Raw genomic sequence first — 19,694 nt, 5'->3', positions numbered from 1 at the left:
AAAGAGATCACAATCCATTAGAGTTTGTTCGAAACCAGAGATTAACCAACTCGGATAAGGTTGTCCTCCGCGCTTGTCACTTTGGCTAAGAACATTATTCAAGTCACCAATTACACACCATGGTTCATTCGAATTGTTGACCAGGGACCTTAGTAAATTCCAGGTATCCATCCTTTGTTGCCTTTGGGGTTCACCATAAACCCCTGTAAGTCTCCACTTTGGGTTGCCTTCAACTTCTACCATGAAATCAACATGGTTTTGAGAAAAGCCAATTATTCTACCATCTTTTTTATTTTTCCACAATAAAGCAAGACCACCACTCCTCCCTTGGGCTTCAACAATAAACACTCCTTCATAGCCCAAACCCCGACCCACAAACTCCACTCTAGCTTTATTACTTTTTGTTTCACACAAGAAAACAAAATTGGGTTGCTTCTGAGTAACAGTCTCTTTAAGGAATTGAAAAGCCCGTTGGTTCCCAAGCCCACGGCAATTCCAACTTAACACATTCATAAGTCTTGGCGGGCCTGTGACACAGAACCCGCCCCAACTAAGTTTTTTGAGCCTGATGAAGTAACAAGGCTTCCATTAGAATTCCCATTTGGCCCACTTGAAATATCTTCAGCAATTCTTTTCCTTTTTGATTCAAGAATCAGTAGATCACCATCAATACCATCATTTATTTCTTCCCTCATATTAGTATCTCGTATACTATAATCATTTGGAGATCCCAAAGAATCAGCCAAGGATTTACTAATATTGATGTCCCTATCAGCTCCACTAAATCCTCCATCCAATCCCACTGATCGTGGAAACGATTGATGCATCCCTTGATTAACGCCACCATTGAAGTTCCCAGACATTGTGTCTCGAGCAGTCGTACTGCCTCCCATGCCGTCGCCGGAGCTTTCCCCTCTCGCCATTAGACCTTGCCGAAGCCACTTAGTGCCGATCGTATGTTGTCTTCTCCTTGGTACAGCCTTTAAGTCTAGGTTGTATGGTTTCTTTATCAGATGGAGTGGGGTATCAAACAACTTAGGACAGAATTTTTCAGAGTGTCCAAGAATTCCACAGATAAAGCAAAAAGTTGGAAGATCCTCATACTTAAAATTGGCATAACATATCTCCCCTCCTTTCTTTTCTAATTTCATCCTTCTTTTCAAAGGTAAGTCAATACGAACAGAAACACGTACCCTAAGGTTATCTCGCCAAATTCCCATGAAGTTATTCTTATCCGCTTCCACAAACGTGCCAATGTAGTTTCCGATGTCTTTCACCACCTTTGCTGACATGAATCCCGTTGATAAACCATGAAGCTGAATCCAGAAATCCAGCTTATTAAGAGGCACTGCCCTTGGGTTTTCACCTTGTTTCAATTTCGAAAAAATCAGGGGAACCCTGTCAAACGTCCAGGGACTACCTTCCACAACTCTATCCACATCTATCTGATGATAAAACTGGAATAAATAAACATTATCTCCCCGTTCTTTCACAAACATACCTCTGCCAGGTCTCCACAGGGATGCCATCTTGTGTTGCATAGCCATAAAATCCAGTTCTCTTTCCGTAAGGAAACGTCCTACGACACACCATCGGTCGTCAAAGTCTGATAAATCCTTATCGTTCGTGTCGTATAAGAGGCCTCCATCATCGTCCTCTCCGCTTGTTATCGTGATAAAATCCCTCTCACTTTCCAACTCCATACGACCATCGTCCGCCATGAAACAGATCAGATAAAAACAAAACAAACCACTAGAGCCAAAAGAGCACTTTACACTATATCGAATAACAACAAAACGGAGAAACACAGGTCAAAGGACCAGACTGTTGTGAATTTTCTGATAGGCTAAAAGTTCTAATTTTTTCTCTTAATTGGGGAAGATGAATGTGTAAAAAAAAAAAAAACAAAAGAGAGAGATAAAGGAGGGATGATAAGCTTAATTGAATGGTAGAAAAAAGAAAAAGCCACAAACCATAAAGGACATTAAGTTTGGGTTTGGTGAGGATGAGGAAACTTGTCTTTGTCTATTATGGTTTGTGGCTTTTTCATTAAATTACAAAAAAGCCCTTTTTCTAGAAATCAAATAAAAGAAAAATGGTAGGAAAAAATCAAATCAAATTATCTTTGTGAAAATAATTAATTAATATTATTATTAATAAAACGCAACAGAGGTTTTATTTAGAGTAAGGTTCATAGAAGAAAGAGAGACCTTTTACCCATATCAGGCTCAGAGCCTTTCTCTCATTCTTTTCCTTTCTACGCTTTCTCTCCTTCCTCAGACTTTTTCTTTACATTCTTACTCAAATTACTACCATTTTCATCTCAAATCACGATCTTAACAAGGTATTTCCATCTCTCTGTCTTTTCCTCTCGGTGCTCTGGTTTTGTAGTTCTTCTGCATGGAATGCTAAAAAGGGATTTTGAATAAGAATGTACGAATTTAGCTGTGGAATCTTGTACAAAATCCCAACTTTTAATCTGGGTTAAGCTTGTATTTGGGTCTTTCATCTGTTTTTTCTTCCCTTTGTCACTCAACACACCCCACATTTTCATTTTATTCTACACAAATCTTCTTGTCTTAAGCCTTACGAAGTCCAATTCTGGTTCAATGGAAAGATATGTACATGTCTGTGTAATATATATATATATATATAAAAATATTTATACCTATATGTTTTATACTTCACCCTTCTCTCTCATGTCTATTCTCTATGCTCTTTTCACAGATAGCTTTCTCTTTTTTCTTAGTAGTTGGGTTTTATCTGGTTTCTGCTATGATGCTTGTTCAAAAGTGTATGAAATTGTTTTGTAAAATTTGTGTCAATATCTTCTCCAAAATTTTAATATTATCAAGTCTGTTAACTTAACTAGGCTGAAACCCATAATATCAGTGAATAGATTTTAATTTGTGGTTATTTTCTTCTTTAACATCTGAATAATAAGCTTCTGACCTGTTTATAGGTAGAAATTTACTTCATAATTATGAATATGTATTTTCTTTAATCACTGGTTAATCTTAAATTAGATGTTGTTCTTGTTATAATCTATCCAAATGAATTCATTTGTGGCTACCCATATCTTTTTTTGCTGAATATATTGTATTTTTCTCCAAAAATGAGTTTCAGTTTGTAGATTTTCATTAGATTAAATTGATAACATTGTCCTTTGTAATGTTATATGCTCTTACATGGGTTTTGTGTCTTTCTTGGGAAAGCAATGGATATGTATTTTAATCTTTTAAATTATTTTTAATGCTCATATATGATACACAATGTAAACTTGGACTGGATACATATTTCTAATGAAGTGAGTTCGTTACTGGGTTTTAGGGATCATTTTATTATACATATATGTATGTATACTCGTATAGAAGATGTCTCTTGAGGCCTTAGCTTCTCATATATCATTAAGATAGTCGAATCCAAAGTCAGTTGTCTTACTCAAGTTGCTCAATCCATCTCATATATCATTGCTATTTGTGATCTGCAATGCCACTATGATTGAGTGTTTTCGTTTTCTATATTTTAATATTGAACATTGTTATCCAACTATCCTACTATTATTTTACAAGAACTAACAGAGTTTGGGGTTGAAGTTAACTTGTTGCTTTTGTTTGATTGTGAGGAGATGTTGAATCATCAAGTTTGTAATGCATTAGATGTTTGAAACTTAAGAATATTTACATCAAATTTGGATAGGACTATACTCATTTTTCATCTTATTGTTTTGTATTTGTATTTTCTGAATCTTATGCATTTTGTAGACCAGCTGGTATATTTTCTTGAGTAAGGATGATATAGTTAAGTTTGTGGAAACTTAGATTCCATAAACAAATCTGAAACAAAGCTTGTTAATAAAGTCAATTTTCTTACTCATGTATTGTGCTTTTTTTTTCTTCTTTTTTAATTTCAAAACACCCACTATCTATCATCTACTCTGGCTTTTGAAGACAATTCTTAAACTACTCTGGCTTTTGAAGACAATTCTTAAACTACTCTGGCTTTTGAAGACAATTCTTAAACTATCTTTTCTTTTGGCATTGGAGGTGTGAGGTGTCAATATTGCTATGGATTTGTTGACTAAAGATAATTAAGAGGGGATTGTTCAATAATTTAGAGCTATTTTTCGTACTTATATTATGATATTGCTTCCTTCTTTTTGTCATAGTACAAATACTTTCTAGCACTCTGTTAGTCTTTTTCTTATGATCCAGTTGCACCATTTGAAAACACCTCTATAGAGTATTTTCCTTCTCACTTCAAAATTTACTTCTTCTTCTTCTTCTTCATTTGAACTTAGAATACAAAGAAATGACACATTTTGTTTATAATTATGTGTGTTGTGCTGTGTCATTTACAGATAATGAAATTCTCTATCAGCAGCCTCAACATTAAGGCTTTCATCATCGCCTTATCCCTCTTCATTTCTTATTCCTCTGCACTAAAGGTCTTCCCTTTTTCTCTAATTTATCTACTTTTCTTAAAATTATTTTTGTGATTTTCTTTCTCTTTTTAATTTTCTTAGTTACTACACAGATTGGAGAAACCTGTTCCAAAGACAGCGAGTGTGATTCCGGCTTGCGTTGTGAAACTTGCCCAGCTAATGGAAATACTCGATCTAGATGTACCCGGATTCAGCCTATCATCCCAACTTCAAAGGTTTATTTTTCTATTTTTTTTTTTTTGATTACCCTTCCTCTTTATTTATGTGTTATTCATTTATTTTTAAAAAAATGGAAATAGGTAAAAAATTTGCCGTTTAATAAGTACTCATGGCTGACAACCCACAACTCATTCGCCAGAGCTGGAGATAAATCGGCCACTGGCTCATTCCTGGTCACACCTATGAATCAGGAAGACACTGTTGCTTCTCAACTCAATGTAAGTTCTCTTCTTCTTCTTTTATGGGTTAAAATTTTATTTGGGAACTCAATAGTACATCCACAGATATTTGGGGTGAAATTAACAAAAGCACATGTTTTTGAATGAAAAGAAAAACATGTGGTACAAAATAATGTAGGATTTATGGGGAAAAAAAAGACAAGAAAGTGAAAATAATTGTTATAGAAGAGGACATAAACTGAAAAATGTAATAGTGAAATGAAATTGTGGGACCTTTCTTTCTTTTATTTTCACTTTAAATTTTGATGATGAGGGTAGGGTCTGTATTTGATTATTTTAGTACATGTTTACCTGTCCCTTAGCTTTAAAATCAAGCATATAATATAAGCCACTCTGTTAATTTCTTCTTTTGATTAACAATATATTATAAGTGTTCCAACTAATCCATGTACTGTATAAAAATCTTGTCCTGGAACATATGCTTTCTTTCCTTTTTAGTATAAAATTTTGGAATTAAACTCAATTTTTTTTTGAAAGGTATGATTTTGATAAGAATCACTTATTCTCTTTATACTTTTTTTCGTTGTTGATAGAATGGAGTTCGGGGGCTCATGCTAGATATGTATGACTTTCAAAATGACATTTGGTTATGTCATTCCACTGGAGGCAAATGTTATAACTTCACAGCATTTGTAAGTGTCACAAACAAATAATTAAATATAATTGAGTTTTCGTTTATTATAGTTTTGGCTGTGAACTGCTTTTTCTTTTGTTTTCTTTTCTTTTTAGCAACCTGCCATCAATGTGCTCAGAGAAATCAAATCATTTTTGGACAAAAGCCCATCTGAGATTGTCACCATCTTTATTGAGGACTATGTCACTTCTTCTAAGGGATTGTCAAATGTGTTCAATGCCGCTGGCTTAAATAAATATATGTTCCCAGTTTCTCGAATGCCAAAGAATGGAGGAGATTGGCCAACCGTTGATGACATGGTTCAGAAGAACCAAAGATTGGTTGTCTTTACCTCAAAATCAAGTAAAGAAGCTGCTGAAGGAATTGCTTATGAGTGGAACTATGTGGTAGAAAATCAATGTGAGTTTTTTTCAATAGTGTGTGTAATGAGGTTCTTTTTGTTTTTGAAACGTAGTTCTTTTGCACTGACTTGGTGGAGTTGATCGGTTCCAATGCATTTGACTAGATGGAAATGGTGGGATGATTTCGGGTTCATGCCCAAACCGTGCTGAATCATCTCCTATGAACACAAAATCCAGAGCTCTAGTTTTGGTGAATTACTTCCCCAACAATCCGAACGCCTCAGCAGTTTGTTCAGATAATTCAGCTTCATTAGCAGCCATGTTGAAAACTTGTTCTGAAGCAGCTGGTTCTCGGTGGCCTAACTTCATCGCTGTTGATTACTACCAGGTATGTATTCAACTAGAAGCATTTTTACAGTCGTGTCTTAATTCACTTGTGCAAAATCTGAGGAATAATAAACTAGGCATGGAAAAGGAAAACAGAACATTTTGTCTTATGATTTAAACAAGGAATTTGATAACCATGGTATAACCCTTTAGTTAATGTAAATTGAATCAAAACATAAGAACACAACAATATACATGATTTCATCAATCCAATCTATGTCCACGGATTGCTCATTAATCGTTACATTTCTTGATTGCAGAAAAGCGATGGTGGAGGTGCCCCAGAAGCTGTTGACCAAGCTAATGGTCATCTCACATGTGGGTGTGATAACATTTCTTTTTGCAAGGTGTGCTACTCTTTACCACTCTATCAGTGATTGACCCATTCTAATTTCCCATTAAAACAACTCAAAAATCACCAATGAAAGAAATGAATTGTTTTCTTAAAGGTAGATAATAGGGTACAATAAATGCTTATTCCAGTTAGCTAAACTATAATCTGTCACATGAACAGGAAAATGCAACCTTTGGTACCTGTGATGTTCCTCCGATTTCTCCCCCTCCCCCTGCGTCTGGTAGCACATCACCATCACGACCATCACAAAGTTCGCCCAACATGGCTGCATTTGATAGCAGACCAGTTACGCTTCAGTGGTTTTGTGGTATAGTTTTGGCTACAATGCTCTCCTTTTGGTCTTAGATTGTGACAGTTCATATGTTACTTCCCTTCTAATTCTTTTAACAGCACAAAAATCCCTCTCTGTTTCGGCTTAGATATACTGTTTGGTCTCTCATTCTTGACTTGAGCCGTTGTTGTGTTTGTAAAATTTGGAGAAAATCATATCAGACAAAATTAGTCACTATTGCTAGTTTACATTTGCTTTGACTGATAGATATATGTATACAGTTACCTCACTTCTATCAGTTTTTGCATATGTATAAGAATAACATACATACACATATGTATGTATGTATTCATCTGTATTTAAACTTCATGTGTGTATCTGAGATTTGTACTTCCTTTGTTGGATGATTGAAAGCTCTACACGCAAATTATTGGGCTACATTATTTCACAAGTCATATAACATGCTAAATACTTGTGTACTACTTCTAGGCTAGTATGCTATGCTCTATCAGTATTTGGGCCTTTATTTATTTATATTTAATCTCATCATTTACCAGCTTCTGAACAATGACCTCCCAATTCATGATTTGGACAATAAAATTAAAATAGGCATGGATTTATGCTAGTTTCTCAGCAGAATTCAAGCTGGGCAATTCACCTAAAAACAATGGCTGCTCATTGCTCTGTATCTCTTGCAGCTAAGGGTCACTAAATAAGATGTCTAAGAAGACATACCATGTTTTTTTTAAACAAAGTACAGAGTAGTATTTTTTTTTTAAAATATATATATGTATATATATATACATAAAATAGACTGATTTAATTTTTTAGAGATCTTTGTTTCTAATTACATTTTTATAGAGCCAAGCAACATGAAAATAATGTTTTTTTTTTTTTTGAGATGAAACATGAAAATAACGTGTAAACAACATATTGCAAATATATGTGCAAATAACATAGTATAATGTTGTGAAAATAATGTAAACAAATAACCGTCTATATTTTTGTATAAAAAAAATTAAATCTGTAAAAATGTTGAACAAATTGTAGATATGTATTTTGGGATAAGTTGAGGAATATTTTTTTTTTTATTCATTAATTAAAAATATCTTCCTATTATATTTTATTAAAGTATATCACAAAAAGTTGTCCAATATACCTTCATCCTCCACTTAAGTCTAGCATATAATTTACATTAAACTAAGGGTATAATAAGGATATTATCTATAAAAGTGAGTATATCTTAACAAATATAGAAATAAAAATAAAAATAAAAATTAATAAAGTAAAATGGGTGTTAAATATAATTTTCTCATTTTATAATAAATACTAATTTTTGTTTGTCGAAAATATTCAGGAATTTTTAGACACATACTATTTTGCAAAAAATTATCAAAGTTGGAAAATTTACACAACTAAAATTACACAATACCGTAGGATATATATTTTTTTTTTGTCATTTTTTCACAATCTCTTGTCTATTTAAGAAAAGAGCATTATCTAAGGATTATATATACTATATATTGAAATTTTCAATTTTTTTAAAAATACAGTATTTTTTTTAAAAAAAAAAATCGTGTGATAATATTTTTGTAAAAATTAACAAATTTCAATATATTTTTTTTTTTTGGTAAGTTCCCATTATCTAATCATCAAAATATTTTGTCGGTATCGTTGGTTAACCAAGCTCCCTCAAGTTTCAATAAGAAAGAAATGGGCCGGGAGTTAGCCCATACTATAAATTCATGGGCTTATTTTCCACAAAGCCCAATGTATTCCCTTAACATATAAAGGGGTCATCTTCTTCATTCTGTTCGCGCCAAAACTACAAAAGCTCCCGCCATTTCACAACATCCACTCTAACTTGAAACCTTGATAGAGTTAGAGTGAGACACTCCATTATCAGTCTGCACTAAGATCTAGAGAGAGAGAGAGAAATGGCGGACGAGGAACCAGTCGATGCCGGGAGGCGGCGGGGGAAAGGATCTGAGGCCATGGCTCGTGCCGGAGCCCTAGAACGCCTCAAAGCTCTGCGAAGCGGTGGCCGCAAATCTGAAACTGGAGGTTACCAGGTCAAGATGGAGAATCCGATCTACGACATGGTCGATGAAGACGAGTATGACGCCCTAGTAGCCAAGAGGAAAGAAGAAGTCAGGGGCTTCATCATCGACGATGATGGTCTTGGCTATGGCGATGAGGGCGAAGAAGAAGACTGGTCTCAAGCTGGTCTTCTTTCTTCGGATGAATCCGGTGGTGAATCGGAGAGACCGAAGAGGAAGAAAGTGGAGAAGAAGGAGCCTCGGCCGAAAAAGCCCTCTTCCTCTTCTGCTTCTCTTTCTGCCGCAGCCGCCATGATGGGTAAGCAGAGGCTTTCGTCTATGTTTACTTCTTCGGTGTTTAAGAAGAATAAGGATGATAAGGGTAAAGTAGTGTCTTCTGATAGCATTGTGGATGATGTTATTGCTGAGTTTGCGCCGGATGAAGCTGATAGAGAGAGGCGTAGGAGGGTACATTGTGCTCCATTGCCTGCTTCGAAGAGTTCTATTTCAGCTAATTTAAATGTTAAGAGCGAGAAAGTGTCGAATGTAGGTATTGATCTATTGGCTCGTCCTGAATTTTCCCGTGTTGATAGAAATGGTGATTCTGAACCGGGCAGCGATGTTGGGAACGATGATTCGGTGTTAAGTTATGATGAAGTTTGCGAAGAAGTGAAAGAGAAAGACTCAGTTATGGAATTAGATGAAGAATTGGGTCAGGCTCCATGCTTTCAGTCTTCTGACTCTGCAGAAAAGGGAGGCGGGATTGAGGAGAAAGCAGTGAATGTTGTTGAAGCAAAGGTAGAGCCTGCAGCTAAGGAGGTGTTTACCTTGAATGCGAAGGCTAAAGAAGAAAGGGACCCGGCTTTCAGTGCAACTGCAGGATGGAAGGCAGTCAGGAACGGAGAAATTGGGAATACTGGTGGAGTTGTGGAGGGCAATGGTTCAATCAGTGAAGAAAATTTAGATTTTGATTTGGATTCAGATGGCTCGATTCCTTTCTACATTATTGATGCTCACGAAGAATTCTATGGTGCTAATATGGGAACACTCTATCTATTTGGGAAGGTAAAACTGACAATTTTGATTATTTTGTTGATGTGATTTTGGTTAGGCACTAGCAAATGTTTTTTTTTTCCTTGGCTTCATTTACTCCCCATTTTTTTTAATCAGAGTTCATGCCTTTTGTCTTTCATGTACCTTCTAGTTTCTAGAATCCATTTTCAAAACCAAACACAAGGCATCAGGTCAAGACACGAATTTAACTTTCTTGATTGACGTATTTTTTGTAGTTGGCTAATTCTTTTTTTCAAGTACATACGCTAGACATGATACTTAGCAACAAACTAAGGTAGTTCCCATTCTCATATTGGATGTGATGCAAAATTAAAGCAAAGTTAATGCTAATTTTCAACTCGTAGGTTGATCTTAAGCCTAGATGTTCCCCATTCAGATCTTAGCACCAAAATTGCCCTTAAAGATGATATTTAGTGAGTTGTTAGAATGCCCCTATCCATATGTTTGAAAATTTGAGAATTTGCTGTGGCCTCTTCAAACTAACCCTGAGAAAAAGGCCATTTTTTTCTGCAATATAGGTCAAAGCGGGAACAGCATATCACAGTTGCTGTGTAGTCGTCAAGAACTTGCAGAGATGCGTCTATGCTATTCCGCACCAATCTTCTTTTAATGCGGATGAATTGACTAAGCTTGAAAAGGATGCTGAAGAGTCTCGGATTTCACCAGCTGATTTTCGTAAAAAGCTGCAAGTGTGTAAATTATCTAAATATATTTTCCCCTTATGTTAGTTGTTTTCTATTTTAAGCTTAACTGATGCCTTCTGTTTCCCTCTCTTAGGGTGTGGCTTCTGGATTAAAGAACGATGTGGCAAAACATTTGTTAGATTTAAATGTATCTAATTTTAGTATGGCACCAGTGAAGGTTTGTAAATTCTTCATTCTTAGATTCCACCAGTTAAGTTTGTTATGCAACTCTCTCTTTCTAGAACCATTCAGAGTTTACCTCACATCTTCTGCTTTTTGTTCACGTATATATGTTGCAGAGGAAATATGCTTTTGAGCGATCTGACATACCAGTAGGGGAAAGCTATGTACTCAAGATAAACTATCCATTTAAGGTACATCAGTGGACAATCAGATGATCCAGTTATTTTTTTCACTACAATAATATGTGCTAAAATTATAAACTGTCAGTTTGTGTTAACTGTATTACCCCTCACCCCCTCTACTCTTAAATATCATTATCACTTAATTTACTTATGCATATCAGCATATGACTTGTTTATTAATATCAAATTTATTGGACTCTAGTCTTATCTTGTGCTGTGAAACTCTGGTTTCACTTTTACAGGATCCACCCCTTCCATCAGATTTGAAAGGGGAAACTTTCTGCGCGTTACTCGGAACACATAACAGGTACTTGAAGATATTTCAGCTTTATTTCCATTGCTTAATGAGTATCTCAAAATTTCCTCCTCACTTCATTAAGTGTGATATTATGCCCAATAGCTGGTTGATTAATACAAGAATAGAACCTGACTTTGCATTGCAATATGCAGCGCTTTGGAGCTTTTTCTTGTTAAAAGAAAGATCAAAGGGCCATCTTGGCTATCAATTGCAAAATTTTCTACCTGCCAAGCTCCACAACGGGTGAGATTTTGAAGTCTGAGAATCGCCTTTTTATTCAAGTGATGTCGGTGGCTTAATCCATGCATTTTCAATTTCATAGTTAACAGTTTGTTTATATGTTACAGGTCAGCTGGTGCAAATTTGAGGTTATTGTTGATTCTCCAAAAGATATAGGGGTTTCAAATTCATCAAAGATATCTGGAGAGATTCCTCCAGTTGTTGTGACAGCCATAAATTTGAAAACCATTATCAACGAGAAGCAAAATATTAATGAAATTATCTCTGCTTCTGTCATCTGCTGCAATAGGGCTAAGGTTTGTTATAAATCATCGTCACACAGCAGCTGGATTTTTTTATGATTTTTGACATGTTATGATATAGAACGAAACTTGGTCAATGATATTCAAATTCTTGGATTTCCACTTTTTTTCATGTCTAAAAAACAGATAGAGTAATGGTGTTGTTACTTCAGTTAATAATCTAGTCTAACTTGGAAAAGTTTATAACAATATTGCTATCGTCAGAAAATCTTAAAATGTGATTTGTATATCAATTGTTGGAGTATGGACAGCATGGAAGTTTCTGTTGGTTTTTTATTCTTTCAGTATCTTAATAAGACACTTTACTTCAAACATATATTATATTTTTATTGTGTGAATTAAATTTAATTTTCAGAGAACCATTTAGATGTCTAATGCTGCTATTTAACTTTTCAGATTGACAGTCCAATGTTGGCTTCAGAATGGAAGAAGCCAGGTATGCTAAGTCATTTTACTGTTGTTCGTAAGCTTGATGGGGGAATATTTCCCATGGGATTCACTAAAGAGGCCACAGAACGAAACTCAAAGGCTGGATCAAATGTATTATGCTTTGAAAGCAGGTAAGTTTTACTCAGACATCATGTCTAATCCTGTTTTTTTTTTTTAATCAGCCAACAGAAAAACTACAATTTCTGTATTTTATTTATATTGTTTCTCTTTTAAGTTTGCTTAACCTTGCTTTTGCAGTGAAAGGGCTTTGTTAAACCGTTTGATGATTGAGTTACACAAATTAGACAGTGACATTCTTGTTGGACATAATATATCTGGGTTTGATCTGGATGTTCTCCTCCATAGAGCTCAGGTGGGAAAACTTCAGTGTGATTAATCAAATAAAAAATTGTAGATACTTGATGTGTCCTTTGCAGTGGTGATAAAACTGAATGAAGGTGAACATGTAAATATCCTTTTTATTATCAAGTTCCTCAATAACAAGTTATATGTACTGGCCGCATTAAACCAACTGGCAAAAACTTTCCTCAACATCCCCCTCTCCCAAGAGGAAAAAATAATAATTAAAGGCCATTAATTATGAGTAAGTAGTTAATACTGTCCTCATACCGTTTAGCTTCCTTCCATGTATGTTAATAAAAACAAAAGAACTTCAGCACGTTTAGAAAAAAGCTTAACTGCATTCTTATTATGCGCTTTTCAATGTATCTAATTTTCTCACACTGCAAATTCGGCTGTTTTTCTGGTCAGATGCACATTTAGAATATTATTAGACAAAAATCTAATGTACTGTTATGTTACTTTTGTGCCCAAATTCTAGTCATGGTTTCTCACTAATGCAAGTTCCTCTTATCCAATCATATGTGGACATGATTTGCTGCCATTCTTTTAAAGAAGTTCAAATGTTAAATTTTGCAGGTTTGCAGAGTGCCAAGTACTATGTGGTCCAAAATAGGCCGCCTCAAGCGATCTGTGATGCCTAAACTTTCAAAAGGGAATACCATTTTTGGATCTGGAGCAAGTCCAGGAATTATGTCTTGCATTGCTGGCCGGTTGTTGTGTGATACATATTTATCTTCCCGTGACCTATTAAAAGAGGTATTGTACTTTTCACTTTATTTAGGAGCTATTAAAATGCAGTGATGGTCAATTTAGTTTCAGTTTCTCACATGCAAGTTGATTGTGACAGGTTAGCTATTCTTTGACGGAACTCACCAAGACCCAGTTAAACAAAGACAGGAAGGAGATCTCTCCACAAGATATTCCACATATGTTCCAAACTATGGAATCCCTCATGGAACTTGTATATTTCAGTGCTTACCGTTGATTATCATTTCTAGTTGATTAATGTTTCTGTTCTCATATATGATATGTAAATGAATGTTTTTCCTGTCAACTAATTTAGTTTTTATTAAGTGTTGACTTTCAAGATTGTTAATTCCGACGTGCAACCAAGGCCCAAAAAATGTGACAATGCTAAATGTAGTGGTAGTAATACCTTAATAAAGCTTAAATGGTTTATTTCTAATAAGGGTTATATTGTTCTCTTGATGTATTTAGATTGAATATGGTGAGACAGATGCGTGGTTGTCCATGGAGCTCATGTTTCATCTGAGTATTCTTCCACTCACACGTCAGCTGACTAATATAAGTGGTAATTTGTGGGGGAAATCCATGCAAGTGAGTATATGATCGTTTCTTTGTCTTTTATCATGAAAGGTTGATAATGCACCTGATTGTTATATTATATCTCTAACGTGTGCCTTTTCAGGGCGCGAGGGCCCAAAGAGTAGAATATCTTTTGCTGCATGCATTCCATGCGAAGAAGTATATTGTCCCCGACAAGCTTTCTTTTAATGCAAAGGAAACAAAACAAGTAAAGAGGAGACTAAACAATGGCATTGAGAACAAAAATGCTGATGATTTGGATGCGGATGACACAAGTTTGGAGAACAATGCTAATCAAGGAAAAGGAAAGAAAGGACCTTCCTATGCAGGTGGATTGGTTCTTGAGCCAAAAAGGGGACTATATGACAAGTATATTTTACTACTTGACTTTAATAGTCTTTACCCTTCTATTATTCAGGTATGTAAATCAATCTAGTACACCACCTATGCTGCTATTGTAACTCTTACTATGCTCACTTTTGTGAATATTGACTAGTTGTTTTCACTATTCGGGTAAGTAAATCAATCTAGTACACCGCCTATGCTGCTATTGTAGCTCTTACGATGCTTAACTTTGTGAATATTGACTTGTTGTTTTCACAGGAATACAATATATGTTTTACAACCGTTGAAAGATCTTCAGAAGGGATACTTTCTCGTTTACCATCTAGTAGAACACCAGGAGTACTACCTGAGGTATAATTTTCTTGGATATAATTTAAATGTACTTCTTATCAGTTACCTGCTCGGTTCATAGGTTGGTTATCACTTTGTTGCAAAGATATCCATTCTTCATAAAGTTGGATTTGGCATTAAGAATGGAAGATATTGGCTTAAGCATGTTGTGTCTTATGCATTACAAGTGAAACATATTTCTAATGTGGAGTAATCTGCCTTGTGTTTTTTCTTTTATTAACTTTCTCCATATCTTGTTAATGATTTTTCTTATTTTACTGTGTAGCTGCTGAAGAATCTAGTTGAAAGAAGGAGAATGGTCAAGTCATGGATGAAGACAGCATCTGGAATTAAGTTTCAACAATTTGACATTCAACAGCAAGCGTTGAAGCTCACAGCAAATAGGTTGGTGTGTTTTTTTTTTTTGTTCTGTATCCAATTTTTACATTTCCTTTAATTTGTGCTTGTTATTCAATAATGTCTTTAATTTCTTTATATTAATTTCTGTTTATGACTGTACCGTCGCTGTGTTCAGTATGTATGGATGTCTGGGGTTTTCAAACTCAAGGTTTTATGCTAAGCCACTGGCTGAGCTCATTACTCTCCAGGTATGAAATAAGCTCGTGTTACAAGAAACTGTAACAAATGTATTAATTGATGTTTTAGACTGATTCTATCAAGTATTCACCCAGATATGTGGTTGTTTTGCAGGGAAGAGAGATTCTACAGAGTACCGTTGATCTTGTTCAGAACAATTTGAATTTAGAGGTCATTCCTTGTATATCAGGATTTGGTCAATAAGCTCTTAATTAACTGTGATCTAGTTAAAGATTAGGTTTTAAAGGATTCATCATTTCTATGTGGCAGGTAATTTATGGTGATACAGATTCAATTATGATTTATAGCGGTCTGGATGATATAGCCAAAGCAAGACCCATAGCAGGAAAAGTCATCCAAGAGGTAAGGCCTCAATTTGCAACTTATTCAGAAAATACTATGCTACGTGTAATCCCATTTAGAAATCAATTTAAGTTTTTTATTGCGTTGAGTCTATAAGGGTTACTTTTTGTAAAAGAGATGATAACACAGCATCCTGTGCTGGAAGAACTTTGAAATTTGTAGTTGATACTTAACATTTGTATAAACTTTTGTTTTCCCTAATAAATTTGTAGATTGTTACTTAACGTTTCTATTGGAAGGATTTGATGATTTACTCCATGTTAGCTTTTGGCACCATGTGCACTACAAATACTCCATACCATTTTGGCCTTTTTTTCCCCACTCTATATGTTTATTCCACAGCAAGGTATAATAACCCTTATTTTTTTATTCACTACTAGGTTAACAAGAAGTATCGATGTTTAGAAATTGACCTCGATGGTTTGTACAAGAGGATGCTGCTTCTCAAAAAGAAGAAGTATGCAGCTGTAAAAGTGCTGTTCAAGGATGGGAAACCATATGAGGTACTGTAAAATTAGTTTCAGGCTCTTGTTGTCAGTAGTGTTTACAAGGGGAACAAGCAAAAGTCAAAGTAACTATTCTTCTGCAGGTCATTGAACGTAAAGGCCTTGATATGGTTCGCCGAGACTGGAGTTTGCTCTCAAAGGAACTTGGAGATTTTTGTCTAAGTCAAATTTTGTCAGGAGGGTAGGTTATGCCGTGTACTATCTATTACTTTTCAAGATTTTTTTTCTTGTTCTAATGGATTTGTCTTGTCACATCATCGAATCTTATGCCCCCACAGATCTTGCGAGGATGTGGTTGAAGCAATTCATAACTCTCTGATGAGGGTGAGTTTATGTCTTTTATTTAGATGGGAGTTGGGAATGCTTTCCACCTTTTAGTGTAAAAACAACGTATTTATCTAATAGTCAATTGACTATTATTGTCCCTGATAAACTTAAAGATAACATTTGATTTATTTGCATTTGAACAGGTTCAGGAGGATATGAGGAAAGGACAAGTAGCCCTTGAGAAATATATCATCACCAAGACGTTAACTAAACCACCTGAGGCGTATCCTGATGCCAAAAACCAACCTCATGTTCTGGTGAGTTTAAATAACTGATTTTTAAAATGAATCGAACTCTCAAATCACATTTTCTAATGTTACACTGTCATCCCGGGAAACATTCCTAGGTGGCACAAAGATTGAAGCAAAGTGGATACTCAAGTGGCTGCTCTGTTGGCGATACAATCCCTTACATTATCTGCTGTGAACAGGTTTGTGATACATCAAATTCAGTTCTCTGTTGATGTAGTAGGCTGAACTTGCTAATGGTGCTATAAAATATGATGTTTATCATTTAATATGCTTTTTCTTCCCCTTCATCACATTCCCATTTTTGGACAGGGGACTAGTTCTGTTAGCTCAACTGGAATTGCTCAGCGTGCTAGACACCCTGACGAATTAAAAAGAGAAGATGGGAAATGGATGATCGATATTGATTACTACTTGTCTCAGCAGGTGGCTTTGTAGTTTCATGTGCAAAAGATAAATTGTATGCTACATCTTCTACTTTGTCTTATGGTATAGTTTCCTCGTGCAGATCCATCCGGTGGTGTCACGTTTGTGTGCTTCAATCCAGGGTACTAGCCCAGAACGCTTGGCTGATTGTTTGGGACTTGACTCTTCTAAGGTATATTATTCCTTTTCCTCCCTGACAATCAACATCAGAACCACTTCCTCTTTTATATGTCTAACAAACTGAAAAATTGCTTCATGTAGTTCAAAAGTAGCTCAAGAGACAATGTTAGCAGTGATCCATCCAGTTCACTCTTGTTCGCTGTTGACGATGAGGAGAGGTAACCTTTATCTTGTGTACTTGTCCTAACACATATTCATATATGTCAGTGCTTCCAAACCATACCTGTAAAAAATGTGTAAGATTACCTTTGTAACCACAAAAGTGTATGCTAAAGGATTTGAACAACCTGCATCTTGAGCTATTTGTAGTTTCTTGTTCAAATAGTAAAGAGAATGAAACAAAATATACTTGTGTTGTAAATTGCAGATATGGAGGCTGTGAGCCATTGAACTTGTCATGTCCCAGCTGCCCTGGGACTTTTGAATGTCCAACCATCTTTACTTCAGTTTGTAAGTCAGTGAAGGAAAATCTAACAAAGCCAGAAGAAGAGTCTACCAGCAACTTTTGGCAGAGATTACACTGCCCCAAATGCCCTGCAGAAGCGGATGCGGGAAAGCTGTCCCCAGCAATGATTGCCAACCAGGTATTTATCATGTATTTTCATTTATGAAAGTAATGGACTTCAATGGTCTCCACAGAAACTTAATATTTTGATTTTGATTTCTATTCTCATAGAGAATCTACTGACAATGCGAACTGGGCCTGTTAATCTTATAGGTCAAAAGACAAGCAGAAAGGTTCATTTCATTGTATTACAAGGGCTTAATGACGGTAATTTACCTTTTCTATTTACTATTCCAGAAATGCAGTACTGGCAGGTTGATTTTTGTGGTCAATTATAATACTTTGGTTCTTCTTAAGTGCTTAATTTACTTTTCAGTGCGATGATGAAACTTGCAAATACACTACACGAAGCCTAAACCTTCGGCTTGTTGGTGATTCTGAGAGAGGCACAGTTTGTCCAAACTATCCCAGCTGTAACGGGCATCTCATAAGAAAGGTTTGCTCAACAAACTTGTTCAAATGAAGTTCATTTCTTTTCCTTTTATTGCTTATGTTAATTTTGATTACAAATGTATACTTTCTCCAGTACACAGAAGCAGATCTGTACAAGCAGCTCTCATATTTCTGTCATGTATTGGATACTGTACGCTGCATAGAAAAGGTTATTTGAATTTCATTAAATGGTTTTATCGACTTGACATGGTCTGATTTAGAATGTAACGTAATGTATATAACTTTCGGTTGCAGATGGATGCTACAGCTAGATTGCCGGTGGAGAAAGAATTGGTGAAAATCCGTCCAGTGGTCAATTTGGCTGCATCAATAGTTCAAAGGATTCGTGACCGCTGTGCCTATGGGTGGATACAGCTACAGAGTTTAACCGTATCAGTATGATTTCTAGCGTGAGCCACTCAACTCATTTTTGTTTCTCTAATTTTATTCTTTGATCTTCATGTATATATATAAAAATGTGGAACATTTTATTGTACCATTAGAGAATGTCCTTAGAGGGCATCTTGTGTTTCTTGTTGCGTTCACTAATTTACAAGCCATGAATAATAACCGTCTCGACAGGTTTTGATATATATATATAAACTCCAACACTTGATAGTGGAGTGTGTACTGATGAAGTTATGCAACTTTTGGGCCTTTGGGACTCTAGTATTTCTATACTGCTTACTGTAATATAAGATACATTATTAAATACAATGGTACTGATACTCGTGCTGGAATTTAGGGTATAATGTAAAAATCATCTCACTTTCCAGTCTTTAAATATGATGCTAGACAAATTTATGCACTGATGTGCCTGTAATTGAGCATGTTTGAAGCTCTGGATTTGTCCTAACCTATGTTTGACACTTTTAAGTTTGAGTTGGATTGGATAATTTTATCCAACCTTCCAAATTTATCCCTAGCGGGACTATAAATTCATATAATTATTTAGTCTAAAATTGGGTTTTTTATTTATTTTTTTATTATTTTAAAGTATAATATATATTTTCTTGGGGGATTATTTCATATATTGTTTTTTTAATTTTTTTTTAAATGGGAAATTTAATTTTTTATGCTTACATTTGTTTAAAAAAATTCTTAAATTAATAATAACTAATATTTGTAGGATATGATAATTTTTATGATATTCTTAAAATATCTCCTATTTACATCACCTTCATTTACACAATCGGATCCCCCATCAAACCACACAATCGGACCCCATATCAGACCACCAATCGGACCATATTTGCTACCAATTTTTTTTTATGTTTTTTATACATAAAAAAAAAATAGCATTAGGTGACTATCAGACCACCATCGGATCCCATCAGACCAATTCTGGTACCAATTTTTTTTTTTT

The 19,694-nt window shown here is 35.2% G+C and overlaps 2 protein-coding genes across 5 annotated transcripts; both read left to right on the top strand.

Moving 5' to 3' along the window:
• Positions 1 to 2,087: 2,087 nt before the first annotated feature.
• LOC115714370 (PI-PLC X domain-containing protein At5g67130) lies at positions 2,088 to 7,345 on the top strand. 3 transcript variants are annotated; one of them, XM_030643048.2, is made up of 9 exons: positions 2,088 to 2,344; positions 4,361 to 4,447; positions 4,537 to 4,659; positions 4,744 to 4,881; positions 5,436 to 5,534; positions 5,632 to 5,935; positions 6,042 to 6,265; positions 6,525 to 6,611; positions 6,779 to 7,345. In XM_030643048.2, the coding sequence occupies exons 2-9, from the start codon at positions 4,364 to 4,366 to the stop codon at positions 6,962 to 6,964; spliced, it is 1,245 nt and encodes a 414-aa protein (XP_030498908.2). In that variant the 5' UTR covers positions 2,088 to 2,344; positions 4,361 to 4,363; the 3' UTR covers positions 6,965 to 7,345. The 3 variants fall into 3 exon arrangements, with proteins under 3 accessions (XP_030498908.2, XP_030498909.2, XP_060970441.1); XM_030643049.2 differs by having other exon boundaries at positions 2,178 to 2,433; XM_061114458.1 differs by lacking the exon at positions 2,088 to 2,344 and having other exon boundaries at positions 4,803 to 4,881.
• A 1,335-nt stretch (positions 7,346 to 8,680) lies between these two features.
• LOC115713037 (DNA polymerase alpha catalytic subunit) lies at positions 8,681 to 19,290 on the top strand. 2 transcript variants are annotated; one of them, XM_061114460.1, is made up of 32 exons: positions 8,681 to 9,994; positions 10,522 to 10,692; positions 10,781 to 10,864; positions 10,986 to 11,060; positions 11,294 to 11,358; positions 11,502 to 11,592; positions 11,697 to 11,885; positions 12,288 to 12,451; positions 12,579 to 12,693; positions 13,260 to 13,439; positions 13,531 to 13,644; positions 13,902 to 14,021; positions 14,113 to 14,427; positions 14,613 to 14,705; positions 14,971 to 15,089; positions 15,220 to 15,292; positions 15,396 to 15,452; positions 15,552 to 15,644; positions 16,025 to 16,147; positions 16,234 to 16,331; positions 16,429 to 16,474; positions 16,621 to 16,734; positions 16,824 to 16,907; positions 17,038 to 17,151; positions 17,234 to 17,323; positions 17,413 to 17,489; positions 17,699 to 17,915; positions 18,050 to 18,103; positions 18,213 to 18,332; positions 18,423 to 18,497; positions 18,584 to 18,738; positions 18,911 to 19,290. In XM_061114460.1, exons 1-31 carry the CDS (start codon positions 8,828 to 8,830, stop codon positions 18,728 to 18,730), a joined length of 4,644 nt encoding a protein of 1,547 aa, XP_060970443.1. In that variant the 5' UTR covers positions 8,681 to 8,827; the 3' UTR covers positions 18,731 to 18,738; positions 18,911 to 19,290. The 2 variants fall into 2 exon arrangements, with proteins under 2 accessions (XP_060970443.1, XP_030497371.1); XM_030641511.2 differs by having other exon boundaries at positions 8,685 to 9,994; positions 18,584 to 19,290.
• Positions 19,291 to 19,694: the final 404 nt, after the last annotated feature.

The sequence above is a fragment of the Cannabis sativa genome, chromosome 4 (assembly GCF_029168945.1).
Source record: "Cannabis sativa cultivar Pink pepper isolate KNU-18-1 chromosome 4, ASM2916894v1, whole genome shotgun sequence".
Taxonomy (NCBI): domain Eukaryota; kingdom Viridiplantae; phylum Streptophyta; class Magnoliopsida; order Rosales; family Cannabaceae; genus Cannabis; species Cannabis sativa.
Note: the sequence above shows the minus strand (reverse complement) of the source record. Positions and strands in the feature narration are given on the sequence as shown.

Bases quoted from the DNA above. Each gene is read 5' to 3' on its own strand.
- LOC115714370 (XM_030643048.2), top strand. From the start codon at position 4,364: ATGAAATTCTCTATCAGCAGCCTCAACATTAAGGCTTTCATCATCGCC. The intron at 4,660-4,743 runs GTTTATTTTTCT...AAATGGAAATAG, and splicing joins CTATCATCCCAACTTCAAAG to GTAAAAAATTTGCCGTTTAA. The intron at 6,266-6,524 runs GTATGTATTCAA...TCTTGATTGCAG, and splicing joins TCGCTGTTGATTACTACCAG to AAAAGCGATGGTGGAGGTGC.
- LOC115713037 (XM_061114460.1), top strand. From the start codon at position 8,828: ATGGCGGACGAGGAACCAGTCGATGCCGGGAGGCGGCGGGGGAAAGGA. The intron at 11,359-11,501 runs GTACTTGAAGAT...TGCAATATGCAG, and splicing joins TTACTCGGAACACATAACAG to CGCTTTGGAGCTTTTTCTTG. The intron at 16,475-16,620 runs GTGAGTTTATGT...GCATTTGAACAG, and splicing joins TTCATAACTCTCTGATGAGG to GTTCAGGAGGATATGAGGAA.